The 27,398-nt window shown below is 41.7% G+C and overlaps 1 protein-coding gene across 1 annotated transcript in view; it reads right to left on the bottom strand.

Moving 5' to 3' along the window:
* LOC117429909 (leucine-rich repeat-containing protein 49-like) overlaps positions 1–26,182 on the bottom strand; it is a 152,652-nt gene extending 126,470 nt beyond the window's left edge. The window contains exons 1-7 of the mRNA XM_058998448.1: positions 25,756–26,182; positions 23,071–23,124; positions 22,113–22,197; positions 21,454–21,678; positions 20,041–20,140; positions 19,019–19,222; positions 2,658–2,724 (exon numbers count right to left, since the gene is read on the bottom strand). Coding sequence (XP_058854431.1) covers positions 2,658–2,724; positions 19,019–19,222; positions 20,041–20,140; positions 21,454–21,678; positions 22,113–22,197; positions 23,071–23,124; positions 25,756–25,800 — 780 coding nt within the window. The 5' untranslated portion in view covers positions 25,801–26,182. The remainder of the gene's footprint in view (positions 1–2,657; positions 2,725–19,018; positions 19,223–20,040; positions 20,141–21,453; positions 21,679–22,112; positions 22,198–23,070; positions 23,125–25,755) is intronic.
* Positions 26,183–27,398: the final 1,216 nt, after the last annotated feature.

Here is a 27,398-nt window from a genome sequence, read left to right as displayed (position 1 = left end):
CATGACCAGTCGGCCAGTAGAGGCGTCTGCCAAATAAATAATAATAATAATAATAATAATAATAATAATAATAATAATAATAATAATAATAAGGAGCAGAGAAGGCGAGAGGAGGTGTAGAGACACAAGAGATTGGAGGTAGTAAGGGGGCAGTGTGGTGAAGAGAGTGGTAGGCAAGAACAAGGGTCCTGAATTGAATGCAAGCAGAGATGGGTAACCAGTGGAGGGTGTGAAACAGAGGGGTAGCATGGCAGTAGCGCGGTTGGGAGAATACAAGACGAGCAGCAGAATTTTGAATGAGCTGAAGGGGACGGAATGGCCGAAGCAGGGAGACCAGCAAGGAGAGCGTTACAGTAGTCCAATCTAGAGAGTACACAATCTTGGACCAGGAGTTGAGTGGAATAAGTAGTGAGAAAATTACAGATTCAGCAGATGTTCCCAAGAAAGAAGCAGCAAGTGCATGTCAGGGAAGAAATGTGTTGAGAGAAGGAGAGGGTGGGGTCAAGAGTAACACTTAGGTTTTTAGCAGAAGATGGAGAAAGAGTGATAGAGTCAAGGGAGACTGAGATGGAGAGGCCTGAGGAGGGAGATGAAGCAGGAAAATAGAAGAGGTCAGATTTAGAGGTTGTTTAAGGTGGTGTCCATGCATCTAAGTTGAGATAGCTGAGAGGCATTCAAAGACGCGGGAGAAGATGTGGGTGTCGAAGGAGGAGGGAAAGAAGAGGAAGATCTGGGAATCAGTGTAAAGATGGTAGGAGAAGCCAAGAGAGGAGATAAGCGTGCCTAGCGAGCGGGTGTGGAGTAACAACAGGAGGGATGATCCCAGGACAGATCCTAGAGGTACATCTGTAGAGAGAGGGCAAGGAGAAGAGAGAGAGCCCACCGCAGGAAACCTGGAAGGAGCAGTTAGAGAGATTGGAGGAAAACTGAGATCCCCAGTTCAGACAGTGGAGAGGAGCATAGCATGATCAACAAAGGCAGAGGAGAGGTCAAGGAGAATTTGGAGGAGAAGCCCGAGCAGAGAGGAGAGACAGTCAGTTATAGAGACTAGAATGTGGTTTCCATGGAGTTATGCCTTGCACAAGCACAGGTAAATCACAACAGCTCACTCCACAAGGAGCAAATAATTAACCTAATGATTGAAATGATCACTAAAGATACATAGACTATCAGCATTTTAAGGACAAGAGTAAATAATTGTAAACAAAAAAGCAAAAAAAACAAACACATTTTGTAGTTTTAACTTGACTTTTAGTTAATGACAGTCAATGATTTAACATATACTCTGTACTACATTTATAAGGCTTCATGTAGCAGAAAGTATACCAATAACAGGAGGTAAGTTTTTAATATGATTATCGTTTAGTAAATTACATGTACTTGATTATTAAAATATATATACGGAAATGCCCATCCCTACTAGTAAACATCTCTTACTTTTAAGGGTTGATGAAACTCAACAATATGGAGATGTGTGTCCACAAAGCCCAGACTGCATACCCTCTCTAATTCCCCACATCGCCAAGTCTAATTGTCGGAGCCCCAGTCTCGCCTCAACAGCCCCCAATTCTCTGCAGAGCCGAGGATCCCTGTGGATTTAGAGCGACGGGGTGTCTGGGGACTGCCACAGCTGCGTATGTTAAATAATCCCCCCTTTCAAAGGGCCATTGTGTGGGAAGCACAGCGGTGACTTGAGCTGCCACTTAGTCTTAATAAATTAGACGAAATTAAAAGCTTTAAGTACATGCTAACAACAAGCTAGCAAGGAATTAAAAACTTTCCTCTAAACCGCTGACGAGGCTGTTTGCGCTCAGTAACCCGTGCCTAACATTTGGAGGCTGCTGTACGTAATGTAACCACTAGAGTTAACAGCTTTACTGTCCCATTATACAAGTTGAATGCGGTATCCTGGTAAACATATACAAGATGTAGCAGGACTCATTGCACACCAGCTTTAAAGAGCAAATTGGTAAGGGTATGAAATATGACACGTTATCTTAATGCTTTCTTTTTCATATTTATATTGTATCATTCTGTTTCAGTCATCCCATCCTGGTGACTTTTTAAACCATCCCTGTGGCTTCTACAGAGCTCTCAAACATCCTAAGAACAGCTGGTACACCCGAGTGCTACCATTAACCTGTCCTTATGCAACCACACAGAACAAATGTAACATTTGTTACATACACTGGGTACAGTGTTACAGGGGGACAAGTTGCTGGTGGTGTACCAGCTGTGCTTAGAGAGATTACATGTTTGAGAGCTCTATAGAGGCCACAGGGTTGCTTTTAACAACAACAAAAAAAAAAAAACACAGCAGGATGTGATGACTGAAACAGGAAATGATACACAAAGTGATTCTAAATGGCAAGAATACATTAGCTGAAATAATAATAACTGTCATATGTCATACCTGACGTACGAGGTCTTACTTTAATATTCTACCAGCCTACAATCCTAACTGGAGCTGACAGAGAGAGTCGCGATTAAAATGAATTTGATCTCGTTCTGCTGCTGATGGAAATGAACAAGTCTGATTTCAAATCACTTTCAAAGTCACGCCCCGTGGTAGATGGACACGTGGCATGTATGTCAGAAGGGTAAGGGAGGTTGCAGGATTGTGGTTTCAATGTACCGACTGGCCATTTTTAGTGTACCTGGTTTCCATGAAGATCCAGGACATCCAGTTTGGACAGGCTCTCCAGACCAGAAATCCTTGAGATTCTGTGAACACAAATAAAGAAAGGCATTGAAAAGGCTAGCTACTTTTTTTACTCACCAAAATAAAATGTGCCCAAATACTAACACACCGTGCGGTATCAGATACTCAATCCATCATTCCACGGTCAGGTTTTACTGATACTAGTTAATTAAATATTGAATTGAACTTTCAATGCCAATATTTTGTTCTCAGATCTTAAACCCATCAGCACTCTCCCTATCTCTACTGACAAGCCAGTTGTGGCAGGAAGGAGAGCGAAGTCTTGTCCCTTGTGGGTAAAATCACAAACAGGTGAATGAAAAAAAGTTCTGGCTTAATCTTATGCCTCAAATGCATGTAACAGTGCAGTCATCCAAACCAACAGCCGAGGTGAGAATGATGGAAAACAAAATGAGTGAAGTACAGGTAGACAGGTGCATGTAACCCATGCATAGTCTATTGTAACTTCCCTCTGCAAACAGGCCATTTCATTATTTTAACGGAATTAGTTTCCTAAGTACAGGACGTATAATATTTTCCAGGCCAGCAACTTGCATTTTTTTGATGGATTTTGGAAACAGCCGATTGGAACTGCAAAGCTTGAATTCTTGATTTTCAACAGTAATCTTTTAAAACTGCAGCTGCACTGTTGGCGTACAAGGCTTATTCTGTTTCAAGGTCTGCATGTTATCTGCTGCCTTTTATACAGTACAGATTATAGGTAATGTAATGTGAATTAAGGACGCTCCATATGGGCCACTGTCCAGCACATCATGTGGCAACTTCACCTACCAAATGCCAGTTTTTCTGAACCAATCCACCATTGTTGTTTAGTCCTCAAGTGATATTTAAAATTAAGGCTTAGAAACACAGTTTCCATATGTCTTCACTAGCTTTTATTATCTTTGCTGCTATTACTGATTATGTTAGTTACTATCACTTTCATTAAAAGAAACCTCTGTTTGAAAGCTATGTTTTAATTTAGTGAAGCACATGCATGGTCATTTCAACTAGAGGGTGAAATTGTCCCCATCCCTCAACGGCTTCTTTTCTGTCATTAACCAACCAGCTGCTAACATGACTGACATGCTTTCAGCCAGTAACATGCTTGACCCAGAAGACACTGCTGAGGTGAAATGACCCAGCAAGTGTAACAGAAATCACTTGAACACAGAAACTGAGAACTTTCAATAACCTAAAAATAGTACCAGATATCATATTTTAAAATGAAAATACATGTTTGCTACAACATGCACTTCTTTCAAAACTGCACATCTGGGACCAAATTACTGTAGCTAATGGAAGTGTAAACTGGGTAGAACTTATAGAATTATTTTGTTAGCTACAATCTGGTTAAGACCTATTTTGTTAATGGAGAAAAACAAATGTTCATTTTATAAACCTCAAACCAAACAGCAAAGTTCAGTAGCTTCGACAGCTGGAATGACATGTCATTTAAATTGGACATTTTAAAATCTGGGTAGAAAAAATAGGAGTAAAAAAAGATAATTGATCAAAAAAAGGAGTGTCATGCACAAAGAGACACAGTAACACTGCTTAAGCCACATTTTAATCTTGTTGGTGAATACCCAAAGCAACACCCAACAATCCATGCCAAAGGGATTACGGCTATAATAAAGGAAAAGACATTGCAAACTTAGCACGCATATGCCTTTCCGGAGAATAGTAATAGTTGGATTGTTTTTGCTGCTCTGCAGATTAAGATGTCAGTGGTGTTTTCCTAGGGGACTGAATCAGAGACGCTGACCCACTGAGCTGTCACACTAGCTAGTTCCCTGGTGATTGCTGCTCCACATTTCTCTCCTGCTGAACACACAGCTGTTTTCGATAATGCATTTGAAGTCCAGTGCCAGGTATTTTTGAAATCAAGACATTATTATTTCTGTGACAAGGAGAGGTCAGTGTCTTAAATTATGAAACCCCGAGTGATGGAGTGAGATCAACTACCTTGCTTGTAGCATTCTGAAAACACAAGATGTTTCTTGATGCTGCATGACCTAATGCTGTACATAGTCTGCCTTTGGAGGCCAGGGAGGTATTGAAAACTACTCGGACAGGCTAAGGTCATTTAACAAGATGTTCTGAGGGATTAAGCTCTCGCATCTGCACTTCAAACTGACTGCAGTATTTAACTTCTTCGAGTTCTTATTTTTGGAATTTATCAGTGTTTACTTTATTTTTTTAAAGTTTGTTTACAGATATATAAAAAGACCACTATATAAATAACGCATAGAAGCTGATGTGTTTCAATTTAAAAGTGGTACCAAAACATCTAGCCCTGATAGCACACAACGTTGGGCCAACCAAGCAGAACACACACACAATATTTCAACCTATACAATCTAATGGATCGCTAAATGTATACAAAGAAAACAACAACAACAACACACATCTACTGATACTAAAATATATATTTTTTAAAAAATCAATGTTAGCCCAACATTCATCAGCAGTTTATGAATTCAAACATATGCACAAGGTCTTTCTCAAGACCAAGTCTTAAGACTACCATGAGGCAGTGGAGGTATTTTACTCCATAAGGGTTTTTGTCCCACAATATTTATAAAGGTTTTATTTCCATAAAAAGTATTCAAGTTCCAGGCTTTATATCATGATAAGCAGGCTTGTTGTCTTCAGGATCAAGGTAGTAAAAACATATTGTATATTAAATATATAGAGAACCATCTGTCAAGGTTGGATGATAACAGGATGTATGGTTGGCCCATGGTCAATTCATGGTTGGCCGACAACGTTACATGTTACGTTGTCCCAACAGTGACCCAACATTGGTGTGCTACCTGGGAGATTTATTATGTAGCAATATAGCATTAAACATATTTATTATTTATGCCTACATCTAAATTGTGTCCATCCAGTAAAACAGTTTAGTATTCAGTATACATCAGTGGTCTGCAATTGAATTTGACGGCAGGCCAAATGACCCGCGGGCAGCTGCAGAGCGGGCCACTTGCAATACCCCCCCCCACCCCCATGGCACAAGGCACACCAGCTCGTCAATAAAAAAAAGCTGGTCAAGCCAGTTGAAAACAAAACAAAAAGGAAAAAAGAAGTAACAATTGTGATAGTATGTCTTTGTAACCTACAAATAAATATTAGTAAAATAAAATAGCATCAGTGTTGTATCTATTAAGAGCCAAATTAGTTTAGTTTAACATTCTGTTATGTTGTACTTTGGAATCGATATTGCAAAACACTTCATTTTCTGCTTACTAGCAAGAAATATATGAAGCTCATACAGGGAATCCCCCATGACAGCCCCCTTGCAGTAATATTAAAATGAAGTTCCGCTCTCACTCAGTCCTTGATACAGCTCTGCCAAGAGGTATCCGCGGGCCTGACGACACCAGTACGCAGGCCGCCATTTGCCGACCACTGGTATACATTGTGCAGTTAGTCACCATTTAAGTTAGTGATTAAAGTGACATAGCGAAATTTGCAAATAAACATTTTATCCTGATTGCTGCAGCCATAGTGGGCATTAGAACTAGTGAATCTTAAATTTAAACTGCAAAATTTCAATAGGTAGATATTTTAATATTTTGAAAAAAAAAAAATAAGGCACTTAAGGCATAATGCAGTTCTGATCAGTTTACATATGAAGCCAAATTCAGATAAACAGTACAGCTGCAATTTTAAAACCCTGATGCCGTCTACTTACAAATACTTCTCTGGAGTGTAGCCACATTACAAGCAACGGGTCACGTGCTCATTCCTAAAGCCTCCTTTATCACCGTCATTATCAGCACTGATTACAGGCTTGAGACAACACAGGTGTGTTAAATAACTGTCCACAGCTGTCCCTCCCAGCATTGAAGATCGTATAATAATTACTTTTAACATTAATATTGTCAGTATTGTAAAGTCCACCAGGTTTGTTTTGTAACCCAGTCCTCATTATGTAAGACCTTACTATGTGCACACATGGGGACTGAGCAAAGACGGACCCCATTCCAAACCAAGCAAGACATCAGCCTAGATGATTTATATATACTGCAGTACAAATTCATAATTCACCCATGGAAAATCCAGGATACCTTCTCAGCAATACATATATTCTTTAGAAGCTAAGAAAGTGAGAGCACGGCAGGAGATACGCAATAAATCTGCTATAGAAGTCAAGAGGTTATAGGGAGCAAAAGAGCTTTTCATTCATTACTGCACTGAAATCCAAGGCCACTGTGGACAGACAGACAGGCAGAGAGGCAGACAGACAGGAGGCTTCAGTTTCAAGTGCTGTCAGGCCCTAAAATGTTAAAACATTTAGACTTTTGCCTAAACTTTTAACTGCTGTAAAAAAATGTATATTCAATTCACAATGCTATAAACATACCAGTCTTATACACAAATTAAATAATATTCAAAACCATCCCAGCACTAAAACAAACCCAGACAACCTGAAAACTTGTTTTCTCAGGCACTACATTATCTCTTCAAAGTAAATGATCACGTTTGACATCTTTAAATCAAATAATGACGGATAACAGATCCATATGAACATTTAAAATATGGATTTGCTAGATCTCCACCTAGCTTCAGATCCAGTATTTATTTACACCATGGTGGAGCCAAAATGTTAAGAGTAGCCCAAGCAATGTTACACGCAAAAAAAGTCTCCTTGTCTATTGACATGTGTAAAAACAAAGGTGACAGGCTGTTTGATTTAGCCCTGTCTGCCCACTGCAAGGATTTATAGTGAGCAGTATATTGCAGAGAGCAGAATCTCAGCTATGGTATGAAATCAGTATCTGGTTCTGGAGTCTTGCTGTCAGGTGTCAAGTTTGGAAATGATTGGAATGTGCCTGTGTGTCAGTAACTGATCGGAATGTGGAATATCAGAACTGAAAAGTGCAGTATAAAAATTAGCAGCCTCATAAGCAGAGTCCATTGTGGTATCCCATTTTGATCTCGTTGGGAAATTGCAATCTTGTAAAATGTCTAATAAAATGGAGGATTAAAAACACAGATGAAGTATGAGTATGATTTTTCAGCAGTCTGCTTTAGAGAACATTGAGGAATCTGAAGACACAACACAACTTAGGGGCTGTCCACAATTATCAACATTTCCTGAAAGTGTACAGAAGGACAGCACTACATAATCAACATCTTTTTATGTGTTACTATATTACCCCAGTTTGCAAATACATGCACAATTCATGCAAATACATACATGTATTTGTAGTTGCTAAAACAGAATCTCTTGAACTAACCTACAACGATACAATCTTATTGAACACGAAATATATTAAATATAAATAGTAAACACACGTATGTGTTGGGAGACTTGAAATAAAGTTACAGATTATGATCCTCCTGCTTGCCATTGAGAGAAAAGGGTTATCATCAAACTTTTAATCGGTGCTCAAATTCTGCAATGCCTACATGTTTGTGTCCAATATAGGGCACAGTAAACCAAAATTACTGCACCAAAATATGCAAAATATGTTTTTTTACTCACCATAGTTGGTAATTACATTTTAAAAACCTAGGGCCTGCTTCGGATGTCAGCATTTTTATGTAGGTTTTATTTTTTAGGGTGGGAGGGTCTTGAAAAATAGCATGCTGTGTATTCTTGCTGTAATTGACGGCCCCTTAGGCCAGTTTCAGACTGATGCTCTAGAGGCGTGCCGAACTCAATTCAAGCACAAAATTTTGACTAAGTCCCAATTAAGTACATGAGTAGAGCACCATCTGAAACAATTAAGTTCGCCTAGATGCTCTTTTGACGCTAGCACGCCTTCCTCTGCTGCTCCGAGCGGCTCTGGTGCACCTTGGTTTCATAAGGAGCTCCAGTGGTGAACTGAACTAAGCTGCAGTTAATGCTAATGTTCACAACTGATATACAAATGATATGCTCAACAGTATTGTGCATCCCACAATGCTAATCAATCATGCCAGAGCCCACGGAGGAGCAGCGAGCCAGGGGCCATATTCTTGAAGACAAAACTTAAAGTTCGTAAGAAAATAGTTAAGATCTTCCTAAGATTGTTCTTAAGTTCAATAATTCAATTTCTTACGATCGTCCTAAATTTCTGAAGACATTTCTTTATTTTGATCCTCTTATACGTCCAGGCAAATCTAAACAGAAATAAAACAACAATACAATTTTTCAACAATTTCAACAATTGTCAGTGACAGGCTTTTTAACTAAATGGGGTTGCTGTGATTCGTGTTCTGTAACTCGACTTGAAAGAAATGCAGCCGTAAAAAGATGTATCGTAGTCCAACTCCCAGCAGCAGCACGGAGCTCTATTTTTTAACTGACCGAAAATCGTGCGTCTACCTGGGGAATCTGATCACTGATTTGTCCTTAGCACTACGGCTTCCAAAAACGGAGATAGCCCCAGTGACTAGATTGTAGTGCGGCGGATAGATCATGGTCTTCTTAAGGGTAAAAACAGTTCCTAAAGACTGAAAACCTTTTAAATTCAGATGTATTATTATTATTTTACAATAAAAGAAACATAAATGATGGTTAAATGTGATTAACACTTGTTTAGCTGTGTAGGCCTACTGTTCTCAAATAACAGTTTTTCTTTATAATAACCACATCATTTGTCTACGATGCGATTTGGAATAAGTGCGATATGCTTTCGGTTCGCCAGTATGAAACCTATTGGTTCATTGAATTGAAGTGCACTGGGGCCGAGGGCGCAAGTTTGCTGCTGGTTTACACACTGAGGGTGGTTGCTTTTTGGATTCCTGTGAGCGGTGAGAGCGCTGCAGCATCTCGTCCACCGCAGGACCAAAGGTATTATTATTATTATTTATTATTATTATTATTATTTATTTCTTAGCAGACACCCTTATCCAGGGCGACTTACAATTGTTACAAGATATCACATTATTTTTACATACAATTACCCATTTATACAGTTGGGTTTTTACTGGAGCAATTTAGGTAAAGTACCTTGCTCAAGGGTACAGCAGCAGTGTCCCATACCAGGGATTGAACCCACAACCCTCCGGTCAAGAGTCCAGAGCCCTAACCACTACGCCACACTGCTGCCCGTATGTGCTGGTGTAATAGGCTCATGTAATAATGCTTTGTCCCCGTCACGCACGTGTGCCCAGGAAAGTCAAAGCTGCCTGCATGCAGCTACCAGCGCAGCCAAGTTTCTACCAACAGACTGCCCGTTCAGCTTAGACAGACAGAGCAGGTTCTTATTAACCAGGCACAGCTCATCGAGCTGCTGTGGTGAGGGCCTGTGTCAGAGAGGGACCTCAGCAAATAGGACTGGTAGGCTACCAGAATACTATTAAAGTTGCCCAGCCGTGCAGGGAATGCACTGGCTGAATAGGCCAGCTTTAGGATCACCTCCGAGACCCAGCACGGTTTGTTGGGGCAGATAGCATCCTTGGACAGGAGCAGTAAATTTGGCACTTGTACCAACATGGTAATTTAAGCCTATAAGACACAATTTCCCGGATGAGTTGTCCGCTCTCCCTTGGCACAGAGCCATGGGGTGAGGACCTCCACCTCTACCAAAGGGTGATAGGGAAGAGCACTGTGCAGGAGTGATGGACGCAGAGTGCTCTATAGAGCTGCGGGGGAGACGCTTGTCCAGTGTGCGCTTGGAGAAATGTGCACAAAACTCACAGAAACTGTGGTTCACCAGTGCCTCCTTTGCATGCTCAGGCCCCAAGCAGGAAGAGCATCTGTCATGGCTGATCAAGACCCGAACAAGACCGGCTTGGTACCAGACCAGGGATGTAAGACCTGGTCAGTAGCGGGTCAGAATCTGGACGGAACCGGGTCGGTGACTTTAGTCGGTACCGGTTTGGTAACTTTAGCAACAGGTCGGTACGGTACAGTACCAGTGCAGTAATCTCTGTCCCGGTTCGGTATCAGATCGGGAATGGAGCGAGTCGGTGATCCTCGGTACCGGTATGGTACGGGTCCACCGGTTCGCAGTTACCATGGGTAACACTGTACAGGGATGCCCACCTGTACAAGCTACTGGCAAAACCACACAGTCAGTACCCACACGAGACTGAGGGAAGCCTGCTTGTTAGAGGTACTAACAGCCCTCCTGTCAGGTCAGATCTTGAGATCTGTGCACGCAGTCCTTTATACCCTCTGGAGGCAGGCATGGCTCGGCTGAGAAGCTCTGGTATAGAATATTCAGGTTTCGGGGTCTTTAGGAAGTAAACACTTATGCGGTAATGGTTACATTTCATACCTGAAAGGGAACTGTACAACACAAACTTATTCTGAATGTTACGGGTTCCTTTTAGCATAAAATGTTTTTGGTTTTTTTTGCATTATATGTAGAATTCTAAAGTGCCACCTATTGACTGAAATGTACTTTGCTGTGTTATATTAAATGTTAGCTTGCGTGGTTCAGGGGGCGTGGAGCTGGGTGCTTCCAATCTTTCAATCTCCCAATTTTCTAATTTCCTGTTAATTAGCATCTATTTTCTATTTAAGCCCTGATCACCTGCACCTTTTCTGTCTAGTGTTTCGTTTTTGTAGCAAACGCTCAGACGCCGTCGTTTCGTGCTCCACCGCTAAATATCTAAACTTCGTTGCCTCGCTCTGCAGGTCATTTCTCTGCACAGCGCTGCCAAGATATATTATCAATCATTTTCCTACCTGCTCAGGTGATCCTTCTTTTCAGACAGCGTCTCTTTTCGGCTTCGAGAGCTCCAACGTTTGTCTTTCCTGTTCCATCCAGCAACAGCGCCGTTCAAGCGCAGCGTCATTACTCAACCTGTCTGCAACTTTTTCAGAAAGACTGGTCCTCTGCTAAACTTTCAAGCTCCTTCGACAAGACATCGACATTCACGTTGTCAGCGATTGCCCTACTTTAAATCTATTAAATCCACCATTAAGCTTTGGCTGCGGAATCTCTCTTTACTCCTCGCCTGCAATCAGACGCCCCTCCCCCGATCCCACAGAGCCAGCACAGTTACCGTTCCATCGGAAGATCCTGCCCTGGACCTCCATTAGCTACGTTCAACCTTTTAAAAGACGTATCCTGCCCACTTTAACCAGTGTCGGCTCGTGGTTTGACTGGTCACAACATGCTCCAACGATAGTGCTGCACTGCAACTTTTCCACCGGCGCCTTACAGACCACGGTTACCACGGTAACGCCGTCATTGAGTGACTGCGGGGTGTGGTAAGTTGTCATGGTGACCAGGCAGCTTCATCAGGCTCTGCGTGCTCTGTGCTTCAGTACTGCTGTCTTCCGGCTTCCTGTTGCTGCGCTTTCACAACTGGTGGAGACGAATTCAACGCGCCGAATCATGACCTCTAAGTACTGCGTTTACTTATTTATATACATGACTAACTGTCCTAACATCTCTAGAACATTTATTATTTAAATCTAAGGGAATAAGCAAATGTTGTTCTACATAGACAAGGATTTTAATCGTAATAACTTCATAGATTCTACCCTGCTTCACTCAAGTCAATGGTTTAATTCCAATCATAACCTCTGGATGGCAGTATAATACCACAAGTTCTCTCTCTATATATTAAACGAGTTTGGTATCGCTACGAAGCTCGGACACTACTGCTTTTCTATTTATTCTCGCAGTTATTCTCGGAGTTCCCCTCCTGCCTCATCCTTTGTCTATCTATATCAACTGACATTCTTCAATTTCAACTCTACCTGCCCCCCCCCCCCCCACCACCCTTCGAGGACATGGTCATGAAGCCACGCTCTTGTCGGCTTTCTGTGATGCTCCGAATCTACCGTCACATTAACTTCCAGCTTCCCTGCACCAGGCTTCCATCCCAGTGACCTCTTCCTGTTCCCGGATTCATCCTTCCTCATCTGGCTTCTCTCCTTCAAACCGACAAATTTCACCAAGGCACTTTATTCAACCTTCAAGTTTTCATTTCAGCAACGTGAGCTGCCAGTCAGAAACGGAAACCATGTCCTACAACTATCATCATTTCAGGCAAGTGTCCTCCTACCCTGCGATTAGACAATACACTCAGACTGTTCCCGACCAAATCAATAGATTTTGCAATAGCCTCAGAGCAACGCATTCTTTATCCTCTCAGGTTCTACAGCGGCCTCAGCTCTATGCATTCTTCATCTCTGGCTTTATCTAAATCACTTTTCACTCAAAGACCAATATCCACCGCATTCAGCAAATCTCTGTGCTCTACAGCAGACCACCACACTACCGATGGCAGTCCACCGTTCACCATTACAGATCACTGCTTCAGCAGATCTCTGCGCTCTGCAGCAGACCACCACACTCTACCAATGGTAGTCCACCATTCACAATAACAGATCACTGCTTCAGCAGATCTCTTTCTGCAGCAGACCACTGCTCATCATTGACCGCGCTTCATCGTTACCTCTTTAGATCTCTGCACCGTTCAGCAGATCCCGTCCTCTCTGTTAATTGCTCCTCACTGCAGCAGATCTCTGCTTCCTCTTCAGATCTACTCACTATTATAGCATGCAAAGTTGCTTTAGTTTACAGTTTAAATCTGTACCTGCACTACTCCAGAGCTTCCAACGCTTCCGCTTTCCTCCAATATGCAGATCACCACAGCATTCCACAACCAAGGCTAATGCTAATCCCCATCTAATCAAAATACGAGGTGCTTGACCTTCTCAGCAATCTATTCGGATGTCCTCACATCCTCTCAAATATTACAGCATTAATGCATGGTGAGAGACGTGGTATGAGACTGGAAATCCGTCTTGATTATGAGTTAAGGAGTTCCACTACTAGGAGAATGACTGGAGTTGTGAAACCCAATCTCTGAACGTGAGTTCACCTTTTCCATTTCAAGCGGACAGGATAGTAGCAGACCGCTGATCGATCCTGTATTAACTAACACATAGGATGGTCGACATCTCCTCTCTTCCCTTGTTTCCAGAAAATGGAGCACATTTTCAGTTCCAGCCGCTACCTCAACCCTCAATTCCAGCTCCCCTTCGGCCTCTACTTTCGGTATCCAAGTTCCGTCAGCTGGTCCCGTCTGCTGCCCCCCCCCCCCCCCCCCCTCCAGACTCCCCAGCTTCATCAGCTGCTATTTGACTGAATCCTACTCTCAGTAACCTGCTTCAATCTGCTCCGCATTTCATGTCTGCATCCCTCGCCCTTCTTCGAGAGCTTCATATTCGACAGCTTGATCAGCGTGTTCAGCCTTCTGTGCCCAGAATCGGATTCATCCTATTCCTTCAAACAAAACCAGATCCTGGCTTTCATCATCCATGGTAGGGATTCTCTCTCTCTCTCTCTCCTCCCCCCCCCCCCCCCCCCATTTTCTCCATACCAGCAGTTCGCCTGACCCTTCGTGAGATTCTTAAGAGCCTTCCCTTCTGCCTCCCCTTCCCGCCTGTCTACATCAATGAACATTCTCTGTTTGCTCATTCTACTCTTCGGAAATGCCACTTCACCCCATACAAGGATCTACCTATGGAGATCATCTGCATCTGAGCCCTCTTCTGTCTTCTCAGGAGCTCATAATCCACAGTTTCTTCTACTTCTAATTTTACTCCATCATTCAGTTGTGTACCTCCACGACGGATCCATTTCAGCGTGGTCACTTCATTCAGCGGTCAAGCAGAGTCCCCTATCTGCCCATTCTTTTCAATGTCAAGGTATTTCTCTGCATCTCAGCCTTCTTCAGTCTCCTCAGAACTCGAAGTTTCTTCTGCTTCTAATGTACTTCATCATTTGGCCGTACCTCCAAGATGGATCAATTTCAGCATGGTTAGTTCATTTAGCTGTCAAGTAGAATCCCCTATCTTCCCTTCTTTTCAACATCAAGGTATCTCCCCAGCAAGAAACCTTAACCCCCCCCCTGCCCCCTAGACCCTCAGTTCATTGATTCCTCTCACTCCTATCACCTCTCATCGCTGGTTCTCAACCCACCTCTCCACCCTCCAGAGCAAGCCTCCTTCCTCTACCCCCCCCCCCCCCAGGACCCTCAGTTAATTGATTTCTCTCGCTCCTATCATCTCTCATCACTGGTTCTCAACCCACCTCTCCACCCTCCAGAGCAAGCCTCCTTCCTCTACCCCCCCCCCCCCCCAGGACCCTCAGTTAATTGATTCCTCTCGCTCCTATCATCTCTCATCACTGGTTCTCAACCCACCTCTCCACCCTCCAGAGCAAGCCTCCCTCCTCTACTCTACCCCACTCCTCGGATCACTCGTCACTGGATCTCAACCTACCTCGCCTCCAGAGCACGCCTCCCCTACCCCACCCCCCAAATCATTCTGTAGGCACAGCCCCCTCTGCTGCAGGGGCCAACATCAATCACAGTCAGATCATGAGTGTGGGGAGTTGGCCCTCTTCTGCAGTGGATTCTTTCATTCATTCATTCTCCTCTCATAAAGTTGCAGCCCATTTTAAAATCGCTAGCATGCCCGGAGTGGGGGCTACCTGTCTGCCGGAGCCACCAGAGGTTTTCCCCTAATTGGCCTCAAGGGGTTTTTTCCTCTCCACTGAGCGGCAGGTATACACATAGTCGCATCCTACTAACAAATTACTAATCTCCCTCTGTTTGTCCTGTTTGTCCTTCTGGTCTTTTGTTTATGTTATGCGTAGGCATGTACTGTCTCTTGTTTGTCGCACGGTGTGGGAGTTTTCGTGAGGTGCCGGGGGTCCATCCTTTGGGGGGCAAGTGAGTCTCACTTCCCCGACCTCAGGGCTAGGCATCCGCCTCCCTTACCTTCAGGGGGGTTCTCACCATGTGAGTCAGAGCGGACCCCCGGCCAAACTCTGTCCTGTCGCAGCTCCTGCGCTCATCTTGCCTTACTCGAGGCTCTGTTCTATTCTGCCTCTCTTTCAGGACGTGGTCACTCGTGCTGAGTCCTATACTAACCGCAATGCTTTGTCCTTATTTCAGGTCCCAGGCAGCGTGACGTCTCGGCCTATCAGGGGTTTTACGAGCGCCTCTTACAGAAGTCTCAGATGCTGGGTACCTCTCCAATCTCCTCTCGAGGGGCGGCTTTTCGAGTCATAACCCTCATTAGTGTTTTCGGTTGCTGGGTCCTCTGCCCCTGGGATGTGTCGGCATCGTCGCCCTCAGTCAGCGACCTCTTTTCTATCCTGTCCTCGATTGCTGGGTCCTTCGCCCCTGAGATGTGTCGGCATCGTCGCCCTCAGTCAGCGATCATCTTGTCTATCTCATTTCGGTTGCTGGGTCCTCTACCCCTGGGATGTGTCGGCATCGTCGCCCTCAGTCAGTGACCACCTTCTGTCCTACTAACAGCTCCTTGCTGCTTCTTCTGCCTTACTCTTCAACCCAGCTCACGCCCCGTGAAATGTTAGCTTGCGTGGTTCAGGGGGCGTGGAGCTGGGTGCTTCCAATCTTTCAATCTCCCAATTTTCTAATTTCCTGTTAATTAGCATCTATTTTCTATTTAAGCCCTGATCACCTGCACCTTTTCTGTCTAGTGTTTCGTTTTCCTCCTCCTCCCCTCCTCCTCCTTCTTACATGCCTTCGCATCGGTCGTCTCTGGGGGGCAAGTGAGTCTCACTTCCCCGACCTCAGGGCTAGGCATCCGCCTCCCTTACCTTCAGGGGGGTTCTCACCATGTGAGTCAGAGCGGACCCCCGGCCAAACTCTGTCCTGTCGCAGCTCCTGCGCTCATCTTGCCTTACTCGAGGCTCTGTTCTATTCTGCCTCTCTTTCAGGACGTGGTCACTCGTGCTGAGTCCTATACTAACCGCAATGCTTTGTCCTTATTTCAGGTCCCAGGCAGCGTGACGTCTCGGCCTATCAGGGGTTTTACGAGCGCCTCTTACAGAAGTCTCAGATGCTGGGTACCTCTCCAATCTCCTCTCGAGGGGCGGCTTTTCGAGTCATAACCCTCATTAGTGTTTTCGGTTGCTGGGTCCTCTGCCCCTGGGATGTGTCGGCATCGTCGCCCTCAGTCAGCGACCTCTTTTCTATCCTGTCCTCGATTGCTGGGTCCTTCGCCCCTGAGATGTGTCGGCATCGTCGCCCTCAGTCAGCGATCATCTTGTCTATCTCATTTCGGTTGCTGGGTCCTCTACCCCTGGGATGTGTCGGCATCGTCGCCCTCAGTCAGTGACCACCTTCTGTCCTACTAACAGCTCCTTGCTGCTTCTTCTGCCTTACTCTTCAACCCAGCTCACGCCCCGTGAACAATGACTTGCATAAGTGTACCATCTTACCTGACCCTTTGGCTTTCAACTCCAAAACTGATATATGTTAAGGGCACCTAATCCTCAATCCAAATACAAAAGCGGATTTCTTTCATTCCACTTGCTCTTCAGTTATCGTGTCTCAAAAAAATAGTTCCACACAAGGGGAAGAAGACAGACACAAACTGTATGACACAAACTGTCTCCACTTTGATTGGGTTTTATAATACCTTGACTGTATTGACAATGTATTTAAGAAAAACATTTCTCTCTTCGGCTTATGTTATTTTTTTGTCCAATATTCATAAAGCAATCTCTACATACATCTAGACCTGTTTTAAAATGTAGATGCGGCTAACCAACAACATTTTTATTTATTTAAATATTGCCCATTAGAAGTGTTATGAATACCAGTTGAAATTTTGTTGAAGCCCTTTTAGACTGATAGGCTTACCTGAAATGTGCATGTGTGTAACTCTTAATGCCAATAAACACGGCCCTAAATCTTTTGTGATAGTGCGATTTTATTATTTGAAAACAGATTGCTTTATTTACCAGCACTTAGTCAAATGTAAACTGTGATGCACTGGACATTTACAATTATACAGAGAAAGATAAATGACTGATCATATCTAAAGCAATCTACAATACGTTTTGGTTTGGCTTCTTGTTCATATTAGAAAGATTCTAGTGCCATCTAGTGAATGAAAAGCTGCACAGAAAGTGGGAGTTTCCTTTTATTTCCCTGTTCTTGCCTGAGGTTATCTTGCCTATCCATCTGTTTCTATATCTGTTTCCCTGTCCATGTTTCCAAAACAGATGATACAAATATTCATTCAGACTGTGCAAGCCAGAATACAAAAAGGTTTAGCCTTTGTAGGGCACTGACGTTAGACTACAGAGATGGAGTATATCAAGGTATGCATGATTTTCTTGTATATTTCAAATAAACAGCTGCAAAATTTGGTGAAATGCCAAAAAATAGATATAAAAGAACCGTTAATATTGTAAAAACAATGAATATGAGAAAATCTAAAATACTAGTCAGAAGAGGATTTATACTTTATACTAGAGGTAGGGAACTCCTGTTCCATTCCAGGTTCAATAGCTATCATTTAATGAGTAAGTGTTATTGGACCTGGCCAGGGGTTTAATTGCTTCCATTTATTAAGGACATAATTGGAACAAATATCTTGTGTGTTTGGTATAATTCTATATTGCTGTTCTTGCCTACATACTTTTTCACTAGGCTTACTAATTTCTGAAGACATTTCTGACCACTAGACTGTAATTCCTGCCCTTTCTGCAGCTGTAATTTGTGAAGAGAGGGGGAAAGAAATACAGGGGTTGAAATTACAGTGGCACACAGCGAGTTGTCATTTCAGAAACTCAGCTTTTAGAGATTGTTTCAGAAGCAGCCCTGTGGTTGAAAAGCCTAGTAAATAAACAGAGAATGACAGTCAAAAAACAAAATTGGATATTAAAAAGGTGCACATTTAAATTAAATGGTATAAAGTATGCCTTTCAGACACATCAATAAGGTAGTTAGACCTGGGTGAAAGTAAATAGAGCTAACTAACTACTTTCTTAGATCTCAATTTTTTTCTATATGAAAGGCAAAGCTGAATTAGATTTTTTTAATGCTATTAATGAAGAAAAAATATAGATCACTCCAAGCAGATACTTCAGTCTGCACTTCAGAGTATTCAACTTCAAGAGGTCATGTAAAGTAATGCAGTCAACTTTGAAAACAAAGTCAGCCATAGGTTACTGGGAAGGACAGCCAATGTGTGAAGCTTCGGAGAGTTTTAGTAAAGGAGATAAGACCTTTCAATTATTTGAGAAACATAGTTAAATATATAAGAGCCACAGTATAAAAATGATACATTTTTAATTGGTTTTTCAAGTAACAGGAACTCAAACTCCCAGGATGCAACGTGTGTATTTTCAATGTTGACTGTGCTCCCTCATGACAGGAAGTGCAGCATTGAAAAGAGTGCAAAACTCCTTTGACAAATACCAATAAAAATTCACGTTTAACATAATGTGTGCATCTTTCATACAGGAACATTTCAGATATACGAAGTGATGGCAATACATATTAGGTGAGATGTAATGGAATGGTTGTGTTAGCTCTGTACTTGAAGGGCAAGCTGACAGAGTAGCTGTGTGTTCCTGGTACCTGTTGGTGCCCAGCATGAGGACACGCAGGCTGGTGAGTGCGGACAGCCCGGAGATCTCAGTGATGTGGTTGTCATACAGGTCGAGGAAGATGAGCCGCCTCAGGTGAGAGAGGTGCTGGATCTCAGAGATCAGGTTGTGCTGGAAGTTGAGCAGTCGCAAATTCTCCTCTCCCTCCAGCAGGGGGCAGACGAGCAGATTCCTCCTGCCAGAGAAGGAAGACAAAGTAATTTTCATACAGTGTAATCAAAACACTTTACAGAGTGTCAGGAATAACAGCAGAGATAAAAGACAAGTGCAGACTTTTAGATGATTCAACTGGCTCCATCAGGTCGGTCAGGAAAATGCTTAACGAAAATCCTTCCGTGTAATCTTCATTAAACTGCTATTCTCTAGGTAGAGCACTCATTCTGTTTTGTGAGTCTACACACTGTGGCTTATTAACCACTATTGACGGTTAATAATTAGAAGCCAGTCATTGAGGTCCTTCACCTCTAGATGGACAACATACAGCAACCTCTATGAACCTGGATCATAAAGGATGAAAATGCTCCAGAGTTTCCAATCCTACCTTTTTGCATCATGTGGGAATGCACTAATGCGGTAGTGTCAAACACAAGGCCCGAGGTGGTGAAGCAAGCTCATTATACTAAAATAATGCTTTCCATCCTATAAATCACAAAGGTCACTGTCACACAGGTAAACTGAGTGGTGTGGGAAACATAGTCAAGTGACATCCTTTGGTTTCAATGTTCTAACTATAGGAATTGAACCAATGATCCAATATGAATAAACAATTAGGTCCAAAAAGGATTCCTTTTGCGTTTAAAGGAAATCTGTGTAACAGAAATAGGTCATAACAGCCACAAATAAGATCTTCATTTTTTTTTGTCAAAGTACGAGAGGAACCAGTGATCCGATTTGGATCCAGTGTTGTACACATACAAAGTTAGGTGTGAAGCTGGTCACGTCCACCTTGTTCTGCTAGGTGCAGTGCAGGTCCTGTGTAAGCAAGCTGCTCACCTGTCCAGATCCAGCCTGTCAGGGTTGGCTGCGCTGTCCTCAGGGGAGCGTAAAAAGACAGGGGTCCCCGGCTTAAACAGGCTTTTCACAAAATGCTCATCTGTGAAGGGGGACAGACAGTGACCCCATTCACTCTACACACATTTTAATGAAACAAAAACAACAAATGTCACACCCATACTGCACTGGTAGTACAGGGATACTATCTGGGGTGCCACTGCACTTTTTTAGTAAGCAAGGGTATGAGTGGGGTAACCAATCTTTCTGCATTTGTTCATTTGTCCTAATAAAGATTCTGTATAATACATTTCTGTACAAAACAGTAACACAGTATACTACAAATAGATTTATATTTAGAATGGATCTCTAAATTAAAATGTCACCAGTAAAAAAGTACACCCTGAGGAATTATCTTTAAATAAGGGGTGGGTATAAAGTCTGTGTGCCACTTTGTGATGCTGCTGTGGAAAAATAGGCCCTGCATTTAATCTAACACCCTATGGCAGGGGCAGTCCTAAGGCAGGGGCAGTCAATTACTTTAGGTGAAGGTCCAAAATTCTTGGTTACAGCAATGTAAAGGGGATTTTTTTTAGGAATCAAATATTAGTGGTACTACTGTCTCTTTCAGACAGTAGTATCTTCCATGCTGTCTTGTTACTGCTTGAATTGTAGAACTATTCTTATATGTTTCTGTGTTAACAGAACCGTGATCCACCATTGTGAAAATAAAGGGAGTTCCAGCAAACACAACTGAAGCACAGATAACGAATAAAAAAAAATGCAGTTAAAAAATGAAATGCAAAATGACTGTACTTTCTTTTAAGTTATCCAGATTCCGTTCGTGGTCCAACTATTAACTACCCCTGTCCTACGGATTTCAGAGAATTCAAAATTCCACTACAGCATCAAAAACAACTAAGAAATGGAAACAGTTATTTTCATACAGATATCAACTTTGATATATTGGGACCACTATACAAATTACATTTCTAAAATGTAACCAATTAATTTGATTTCCAAATTGCTTTTCATTGATATATTCAATTGCTGTCCCTTATAAACATTTCCCCATAGTAAAACCATAGTAAAGTGTAATAAAGCATAGTGAAAGCATGGTAAAGCTTAAAGTACAGAGGTATGGTAAAACATTTAAAAACATAGCAAACCTTGGTAAACTATGGCAAATGCATAGTATATGCTCACAATGATTGGTAGGTAATTGCTGTACTCTTTACAGCTGGCAATGATCTTGCACCTACACTACAAAATCCAACAGACCTACTGCAACCGAATGTGTACATTTATAGTAGTTACACTACTGGCTTAATAATGGCTCAATAAGACCAGTTCAAAGTGGCACGTATAGACTTTCTAACCCCCCTACAGAAATGGACAGTATTAAGTTTGCAGTACTGGCAGAGTTGATGGTGGCTCCGTTGCTGTTGGAGGGGCTGGTGCCTGCACTGCGAGACACCTGCCAAGCTCTGGACCTGAAGCTCTGAGCTGAAGCATCTCCAGATGATCCCAGGCAGGGGGATCTCGATGCCTGGGGGGCGGCCCTCTCTTGAACGATGAACTCACTGGCGTATGCCAGCTTGGGACTCAGTGGGGGTCTGCCAGTGCTCATCAGCCTCCCTTCTGCAGAGAAAAACAAACAGTGCAACAGGCTTCAAAAATATATAGCATGTTGACATCCTTCTAACTGTCTGAATGTACTGTCACTAATTAATCATAAGAAAATTGATGGCTGTCCTCTTTTCACTACCAACTTTAACTTAATCCTGAATTGAGAACACAGACCAAGAACCTTGCTGTTTCTGACCCAGAGTTAAACATCTGCCTGGTACAACTTAAAACTCAGTAAAACTATACCAAGTCGGTCTTTCAGCTTCTGCTACAGCCGGAAACAGTGTCGGCAGCACATCTCGATCGATTCAGCTCTGGGCCTCTCAAACTGTGCCGAGGTTGAAAGAGAAACCACCAAACTCATTTTACTTGTGAAGTGGTTCAAGCCCAAGTGAATTAGCCAGCTACGTTACTTCTGCATGTTCTAATTGAGGATATAACAATACCAGTCAGAGGAAGGCAGCTTCTCAAGTTATCCTGGGTGGGCTCTCTGTTGTGGCTAGGCAGGTCTTTATCCAGACGGAAGTCCAACTGTCAGAAAAAAGGATTCAAACTTCAGCATGCCACATTGGTGACAATGAATAACACTTTTAATTTTCCATTAATTTCTATAATTTGTGAATAGGCAGATTACAACATAATTTGTTTCTTCTGTTGAATATCTTTTGGTTCTTTAGTTTATTACTTTTAAATGTAAATGGCAGGAAAGTTGCTGTGGTTTCCTGACCAATAACTTTCTGTGCTGTAGCGCCATTCCACTCCAATTACATATGAGCAATAAAGCCATTTGACCTACTACCACACAGGAAGTGATTGGATATCAGAACGTTTGATTTGTTTCAAAATACAGCATTGTGTTTGAAAAAAATCTGTAAAAACATGAATTAAAAGAAACGTGTCTTAAATGAAAGCAAACTGAAATCTAGGGTTTCCTTTTATTTTTGATAAGTCCCTGTTAAGGTGATTTCAACCTGAGTTCAAGAGTTCGAGCTGCCTGCCACAAATACATGCAACACAGATGTATGGCTCGATCAGTGAAAGCATCTTTATAGAAGTAAGAGCCAGTGCCGTCTAATGATCTGCCACTTTTGATTAAGTTTGTTTTTTCTGGCTGCTGTGCAGATTGTGCTTACTAATAGAAAGACACTTTGGCTGATCTAGCCCAAATTACATACCGTAGTATATGGCAAGCAACTAGAACTGCAGTGCAGCTTATGAACTCCTAGTCAAAGAACCTTACCACTTATCAAAAAAATAAAAAAAACAATCACTGAATAACTGAAATAAGAAGCACACCGAACGATACATGTAGCAAGCACCAATAGAAGACAGGCACAGAGAAAATGTCATTTGAAGCTACATACTCTTAATAAAGAATTGCAGCTGCTTCAAGACTTCTCTCACCTGTTTCTGTGAAGTGCGCCTCTGGATCGCCAGCTGCAAACCATAGCCATTCACCTGCAGAAACAATCAGGAATCAAAGAAAATACTCAAGCTAGAAAACAACCCAATACTCCAACCACTAAATTCATAGATCTCAATGCTTTCAAGAGCAGCAGAGGAAGTCAAGTTTAGAGCATCATATTGTTTTTGTGAAACATTATTCCAAACCATAGTATTTATCATGCAGAGTTTGCAAAAGTACAGTATAATGTGTGCTGTGCCTCAAGAGATTTTTAGATAAACCATATCCGTGTGACTATAGTCAGTACGGTTAGGGAGGGAATGTTTACAAATATCACAAAAAATGGGAAAACAAAAGAATCAGCAAAACAATAAGGAAGACCTTGGCAAATAAAAAGAGCAACATGTTCCAATAAAACTTCCTACTCAAAGAAACTGCATTTCAACAATTGGAAATGTGTAGGCCCAAATATTTTTCTAGTACTAACAGTACTCAGTTTTTCTGCACATTCCTAATAGCTGTAAAAGTACTTCATAGCAGTCCATGAGCCAAACAGCTTAGTTAACCTCTGTTATGGCTTATTAAAATAAAAACATGTTAACTGCTTGTTTAAATTTTGCATTGTTCTCAAAGCTTTTGTGGTGGCAGCTCCTCGAGTGTTTACCGTTTGTAATTTCTATACTGTGAAAAATACATACGCTGTATACCTTACAAAGGAGCCGTGTTTTACTGCCCCTTTGCTTTTAGAACTACACTTCCATTGCTTAGCATGGCATTTCAAAACGTTCCTTTGTATCTAGTCTGGCTCTGGTATGCTAGAATATACAGGTCTGTGATTGAAATATTGATCTTAGTTCCCCTATTCCATCAGAAAAAAAAGGTCAAAGAAGCTTCATTCCACAGGTCAGTGCTGCCATCCGCTAATACTAATACTGTGCCGGGTATCATCAGAGCTTGTCAACATACTGGTGTTGTTCTTCAGTTCGGTTTTAGCCAGTTCGGACAACAGTGATTTAGCATCTAAGATTGCCTTATTTATACTTGGTGGTAGTTTCCGTTTAATTTCCGAAACATTTACCTTTAACAGATTGGGAATGTTCATAATCAATCAGAAAATATAAGAAGCCTCTCATTGTGTTTTATAAATGAAAGCAACATGTATAATACTGTTTGTTTACAGCATTTAATTGTATATAGAAAAGACAGTAAAAACAAATATTGCATACACTGTACAGTTACTACTAGGTAAACACTACAGGCTAGTTTTACGGATCCTGATTAGCTCTAATCTTGGATTACCTTACCCAAAATAGCACAGATAAATCCAAGATTGGTGCTAATCAGGGACTGTGAAATTAGCCGTAAGACGTTCACCAATATTTGATGAATGTTTCAATGTTAAAAAAATCTAAATTAACACTCATACTGTGTTGTAAAAATTTCAGAAGTCTAAAACAAAAGGTTACAATGGAATCAGCTTTTAAAACTAATATAAAAGGCTTTAAAAATCTATCCCAACAGTACCCTTTGCACTGTCCATATTTCCCTGTCATTCATTAGCTTCAGCTTCTCATTGTGCTGTGGAACATTTCATTCTATAGACCAGCCCTACCTTCCATGTTTTCCTGCAGGGTGGCACACCTTGAGTTTAGTGACATTCAGACAGAAAAGGGACAAGCACGGCTGTTCTAGTGTTTTGCCCTTCAGTGACTTTTCCAATTGATTTTTTTTTTTTTATTAAATTGTTATAACATATGTTTTCATTAATTACTTCCGCACAATTCAATATGTGACAGTCATCAGGAGTGCATGTGCACATCCTGTGGTGAAAAGTGGTTTGCAATACAGCTAGGTAACCTTTGTTCGCATGGTTGAATAGTTATCCTCACCATAACATTCCAAAAGCATATCACTATAATACCTACAGAAATGCCTCAAACAATAGAAATACTGTTCCTCCTACAACTACACACTGTCTCTTGCATCTATATGGCCTATTATAAGCATTTTAAAGTAAAAACATATTTAATTTCTAGAAATGTGATTTAATTTGAGGCAGCCCTTATAATCGTTTATCACAGTCAATTTCCACAGTAATTTTATAGTTTTCCTCTTTGCTATTCTTTTACTATGGGAAACTCTGGCTATTGCCTCTGGTCCCAAGGCTTTCTATTAGCCCTCTTACCTTAAACCTCCAGGGGGCTGGATCTCATGAACCATAGGGGGTAAAATACCTGAAATACTGGATGTATCACTTTCTAAGGAAACCCCAGAAGTTGTGGATGTTTCAAGTCATTGACTTAATGAATTTTGGCAACACTTACTTGACTCATATTAGGAGTGCTAAAAGTGACAAACAGATTTCAACAGGGGATAGTTGTCTAAATGTAACGTTGGAGAATAGTGTAAACAGGACTGGTCAGATTGGTCTTGTTGATACAGCAGTGCATAGAATGGTGGCTACACTTAAGAAAGAACCCAAATTTAACAAGCTACGCCATCATTTTATCACACATATTCGCGATTAATGTAGTTCCAGAATTTACATTTTTCTGTAGCTCTGTCGAAATACATAAAATGCTAGGCTGCGCAGTACAGCAGCAACCCACCTAAATACGTCCTCCAGAGCAAGACTCTTAACTCACAAAAAAGTACTACTGTATTTAAATCAAATACGAACTTACCGTGTGAGCAACCAGCCTCCCTTTGTTGTATTTGTGAGGCAACATCTTTGATGTTGTGCAGATGTACCGTTTTGTATAGGGCAGATGACAAATCTGACAAATACTAATGCAAAATACAGCACTATGCGACACTATTCTTCACAAGAAAATCTTCCATAATTTATATTTTACTAGGACTGTACATATTTATATAAAATAATTGTGCAAACGTGTTCTTTGTCAATTTGATTAACGTAATTTATTTATGTATTTATTTATTTTGCCATTTGTATTGAGCTAAATTATATAAATAATTGTAATTATTACTATTCGATACCGTTATTTATTTTTCCAGTTAAATTGTATTCTGATTCACGTTTTCTAAACTGTCATTTTTTCAAAGCCACACTTCCTTGACAACCGCGCGGGAATGTTGTTAGCAACAGCGACGACCGGTCCACACTGGAGAAAAATCCCGTACTACTAAGAAGACGCAAAAAAATTGTTCCGACGTTACTGATAAGACGTGTGACTAAGCTCATCCGGGAAGTGTTCAGGTTTCTCAAAAATAACCGCTTTGTGCTTTTAGAGGTATAGCTCACCTGACATTACATTTTGTTGAGAGCAATGTTTTCTGATAGTAATATATATTACTTTGTGCTTTTAGAGGTATAGCTCACCTGACATTACATTTTGTTGAGAGCAATATGTTTTCCGATAGTAATATATATTACATTGTGCTTTTAGAGGTATAGCTCACCTGACATTACATTTTGTTGAGAGCAAGTTTTCTTCCAGGACAACCTTGTACTTGGCTTGATTCATGTGTCCTTCACAAAGACAAATCTGCCCGATTCCAGCCTTGCTGAAGCACCCCCAGATGAGTCCAATTTTCAGCTTTGCTCAACACCTGGTCGTCTAATGGTTAGACGGAGACCTGGAGAGGCCTACAAGCCACAGTGTCTCGCACCCACTGTGAAATGTGGTGGAGGATCGGTGATGATCTGGGGGTGCTTCAGCAAGGCTGGAATCGGGCAGCTTTGGCATGAATCAAGCCAAGTACAAGGTTGTCCTGGAAGAAAACTTGCTTCCTTCTGCTCTGACAATGTTCCCCAACTCTGAGGATTGGTTTTTCCAGCAGGACAATGCTCCATGCCACACAGCCAGGTCAATCAAGGTGTGGATGGAGGACCACCAGATCAAGACCCTGTCATGGCCAGCCCAATCTCCAGACCTGAACCCCATTGAAAACCTCTGGAATGTGATCAAGAGGAAGATGGATGGTCACAAGCCATCAAACAAAGCTGAGCTGCTTGAATTTTTGCGCCAGGAGTGGCATAAAGTCACCCAACATCAATGTGAAAGACTGGTGGAGAGCATGCCAAGACGCATGAAAGCTGTGCTTGAAAATCAGGGTTATTCCACCAAATATTGATTTCTGAACTCTTCCTAAGTTTAAACATTAGTAATGTGTTGTTTAAAAAATGAATATGAACTTATTTTCTTTGCATTATTTGAGGTCTGACAACACTGCATCTTTTTTGTTATTTTGACCAGTTGTCATTTTCTGCAAATAAATGCTCTAAATGACAATATTTTTATTTGGAATTTGGGAGAAATGTTGTCAGTAGTTTATAGAATAAAACAAAAATGTTCATTTTACC

The sequence above is a fragment of the Acipenser ruthenus genome, chromosome 24 (assembly GCF_902713425.1).
Source record: "Acipenser ruthenus chromosome 24, fAciRut3.2 maternal haplotype, whole genome shotgun sequence".
In the NCBI taxonomy this organism is placed as follows: Eukaryota; Metazoa; Chordata; class Actinopteri; order Acipenseriformes; family Acipenseridae; genus Acipenser; species Acipenser ruthenus.
The sequence above is the reverse complement of the archived record's forward strand: the minus strand, read 5'-3'. Positions and strand labels throughout refer to the sequence as shown.